This window comes from Nicotiana attenuata, unplaced genomic scaffold (assembly GCF_001879085.1).
Source record: "Nicotiana attenuata strain UT unplaced genomic scaffold, NIATTr2, whole genome shotgun sequence".
Lineage (NCBI taxonomy): Eukaryota > Viridiplantae > Streptophyta > Magnoliopsida > Solanales > Solanaceae > Nicotiana > Nicotiana attenuata.
In genome coordinates, this window is record NW_017673667.1 from 112,011 (window position 1) to 116,299 (window position 4,289).

Sequence of the window (4,289 nt, forward strand, 5' to 3'; positions counted from 1 at the left end):
TGCAGTAGCATCAATTAGTTGATCTATGTGCGGTAATGGAAAAGAATCTTTAGGGAAAGCTTTATTTAGATCAGTATAATCTATACAAACTCGCCACTTACCATTCTTTTTAGGTACTATAACAGTATTAGCTAACCAATCTGGATACTTTACCTCGCGGATAGACCCAATTTTTAAAAGTTTTTGCACTTCATCTTGAATCACCTGGTTCTTGAAGGAGCCTTGCTTCCTTTTCTTTTGTTTGACAGGTGGGTACGATGGATCTTCATTTAATTTGTGGGTCATTACCTCGGGTGGTATACCTGTCATATCAGAATGGGACCAAGCAAAACAATCTGCGTTAGCTTTTAAAAATTCAATCAACTTACATTTCATTTCCGGGCTGAGGTTAATTCCAATGTAGACTTTTCTGTCTGGCCAATGTTCAAATAGCTCTACAGCCTCCAGTCCTTCGATCGTTGTTTTGATATTCTCATTTTCCTCTGGTTCCTGAATAGTATCGGGCCTCGAATCTACATCTGTTTGCCCATCTTCAGTTGAGGTTCGTGTTGATGTGTCCTCAACTATATTTTGTGATTGCTATTTTTCGTCACTTTCTGCATTTGAGTCTACCACGGAATTAATGCTTCGTGAAGCTTGTTGGTCACCACAGATTTGTCGTATCCCCCATTGTGATGGAAATTTGATAACTTGATGTAAGGTAGATAGAACAGCGACCATTTCATGAATCCACGGTCTGCCGAGAATCATATTGTAGGCCATATCCATTTCTACTACCTGATTTTTCGTATCTTTGACCACTCCTTCTGCGAATGTGGTGAGTATTATCTCCCCTTTTGTTACGATGCTCGAGCTGTCAAAACCAGACAAGGTGTGTGCCTTGGGTACCAGCTTATCATCAGCTTGCATCTCGTTTACCACTCTTAACAGAATGATATTCTCGGAACTACCTGGATCAATCAAAACTCGTGTTACATTAGTGTCATGTACAAGTAAAGATATTACCAGTGCGTCATTATGTGGGGTTAGCACGCCATCTGCATCTGATCATCAAATGTAATACTATCTTCTTCCAAAACTTGTCGGACTCGCTTCCCATGTGTAACTGTTATTTTTGATACTTTCTTTGCTGTCGTATATGTTACGCCATTTATCTCTTCTCCTCCACTTATGACATTAACCGTTCTTTCTGGTGAAGGGGGTTTTGGAAGCTCCTGCCTATTCTTCATATATGCTTCCTTTCCCTTTTCACTAAACAATTCGGTTAAATACCCTTGTTTTAATAAATGTTCAACTTCACCTTGCAGCAATCTACAATCCGTCGTTTTGTGACCGTGATCGTTGTGAAACTCGCACCAAAGCTTTTGTCATCATCTCGTGTCTCTCGCGAGTTTCGTTCTTTTCCGAACCTTGATGATAAACCTAACTCTCTATCTCTTGATCTATGATCGTACCTTGGGTTTTCCTGTTTTGAACGCGAATCTCTTCCTACTAGTCCCATGTAAGGTTCGTACCTGTTTTTACTGGACCTTTTTTCAGTTTCATCTCGCCTTGAACTTACCCTTTCATCCCTTCGAGATTGAATGATGGTATCTTCTTCTATCCGTAGCTTTGTGCTATATCTGTTATAAACATCATTCCAAGTTATTGCTGGAAACTCTCGTAAACTTTCCTTGAGTCTCCTCGTGGCTTTTGAACTTCTTTCATTTAGATTACTGGCAAATTCCATAGCTGCCTAGTTATCAGGTACACGTGGCAACATCATCCTATCACACTAGAATCTATCTACGAACTCCATGAGCAGCTCCGCATCTCCTTGCTTTATTTTAAAAATGTTCTCCATTCTTTTTTCAACTTTTTGAGCTCCCGAGTGTGCTTTGATAAATGAATCTGCAAGCTCAGCAAAAGAATCTATAGAATCTTCGGGTAAAAGAGAATACCATGTTAGTGCTCCCTTAGTGAGTGTTCCTCCGAATTTTTTGACCAATACTGATTCAATTTCCTTCTTGGTCAAGTCGTTGCCTTTTACACCAGTTTTGAATGCAGTTACGTGATTCCGTGGATCAGTTGTTCCATCATATTTTGGAATATCGGGCATCTTGAATTTCTTCAAAATGGACAGAGGAGCAGCACTTGGCTTCCAAGGTTGTTGTGAATATTTGTCCATATCTATTCCCTTGATTACATACGGCACTCCAGGTATTTGCTCGATGCGGTCGCTCTACTCCTTGAGCTGTTTCTGAAAAGTTAGTACTACATTTTGTAAATCAGAATTAACCGGGTTACCTGACCCTCCATCACGAGATTCGCTAGGAGTTGCTCCACTGCCCGAGTTAACGGAAACAATTTCTTTAACCAGAAAATAGGAATTTCGGTCAAAGTTAAATTTTAGAAGAACTCGGGTTACTGATAATCAAATTTGGAACAAATAAGAAGAATTTAAATGATAGCTGAGTAAAAGAAAGCAAAGTAAATCAGTGTATTCCAATAATATTCTGTGTCCTTACAAATGTTTATTCCTCTCCTTTTATAGTTATATCTAAGTAATACGTTTCTTTCCTCTCATAACAGAGTCATTATGAGTAATTAATGTCATTAATACAACGTTATAATTAGCAATCGTAATTGTTTCGTGAAGATTCTGTAACGTTTCCATCATTGACGCTCATTAATTACGGATAATATGTATCTGTACTTTTTGCTATCTAGGTTCATTCCTCCGATGTCTCTTCAAATTACCAAGACGTCTGAGTAACCGTTCCTTCCTGTTTTCTTGAATCTCTGTCCGTGCCTGTTAAGGCTCGTGTCTCTTCAACTATTCTTTGACAGATGTCATTCTTTTATTGATCCAGGTGTCTTGACATGTCAGCACATAATTAATTCCATATGTTAACTTGATTTTTCCCAATAAAAGTAAGACCATTTTTCTTATTTTGTTGTTGTTTAACATAAAATTTGTGTGAGTTGATTTAAATTTGTCTTCTTTGTATTTCTTTTGTTTTGAACCACGGCCTCACTCTTAAAGAAGATGAACATTTGCTAGTGAATAAATCTTCTCTTTTTATAGAGACGACAAAGGATCAGAAAATATGGTAAAATTATGAATGTGTATTTCATACTTAGATTCAAATATGCTTACACAAACCTTTGTCAAAGAATTTTATAGTGTTTACCCTAAAATATGTGATTTTAACTAATATCAATTGATAAACGTAAAAATAAATGATGCAAAATTGACAATAATACAAAGCAAACCGGTGTTTGGTCAATGCCCTCGAGCTAATGAACCCTCGAGCTTGGTAGAGTAAGAACAATTAAAGAGCATGCAAAAGAAAGAAATATTATATTTTTGAGATATTCGCGAATGTAGTCCTTACAAATGATAGGGATTCCCCTTTATATACTAGAAGAATCCTAATTATGATACAATTCTAATTACGGAAGTAAATCCCATGATTGGTACAAATAACCGCCCTTGATTTGATCTGTTCTGGGATTTCCGCCGTGATCTTCGTCCGGTTACAGATATCTCGCCTTTCCGTTATTGCACTTCACTCGAAGTCGGTCATGCTTAGTCCCAATTGTTGCTGGCCTCTGTCTCGATGGACATCTCGATTCTGAACTCAACACCTCATCTTCGTGCTATATCCCGATCCATTGCGAGCACTCGACGTGATCCCCTGAACTCGATTAAATAGAAAAATCGGGCAGGCTCAATTTTACCGTATACATATTGTCCCCTCGTTTCTTGGAGTGTAATGAGAAGAAACGAACTGAGTCTTCAATTTTATACTTCGACCAATTATGACATCATTCTTATGACGTAAGCGACAGAAAAGACCGAGGCGTCGCGTCGGTACGGTTCCCAAGATCATTAATTAGCATCAGTTGATGGTCGGCTACTAGTGCTCTTGAACCGTCGTCGTAAATCCTTAAATAGGTCTTCTTCTTACTTCTTTAAACTTTACTTTGAAATTTTCTTGTACTAATGTTAAGAATCCTTCTGAGTGTTTCAAGTTTTTCTGCAAGTCTCCAAAGCTCTTCGCATCTTATTTAGCCTCTCCGCTCTTGCACAATTTCTAGGCCTCGTTACCAATCTTTCTTCAAAACTATAAATCTCGTCTTCTTCCTTTTCTGAATCTATACCAAAATGGCCAAAACATCAAAAATCGTTCCCCAAAAAAGAAAGCTTCTTCATCACGGTCGGCCGGCGATAAACGCCGGTGAAACCACGCATCGAGGAGTGCGTTCCCGGGGCATGCGATCTCACTTCCGATTTCAAGATTGAG

The 4,289-nt window shown here is 38.5% G+C and overlaps 1 protein-coding gene across 1 annotated transcript; it reads right to left on the reverse strand.

Annotated features, from left to right (window-relative positions):
* Nucleotides 1–579: 579 nt before the first annotated feature.
* LOC109216990 lies at nt 580–1,229 on the reverse strand. Its single transcript, XM_019381214.1, has 2 exons — nt 1,064–1,229; nt 580–950 (listed from the first exon to the last, which is right to left on the reverse strand). Exons 1-2 carry the CDS (start codon nt 1,227–1,229, stop codon nt 580–582), a joined length of 537 nt encoding a protein of 178 aa, XP_019236759.1.
* Nucleotides 1,230–4,289: the final 3,060 nt, after the last annotated feature.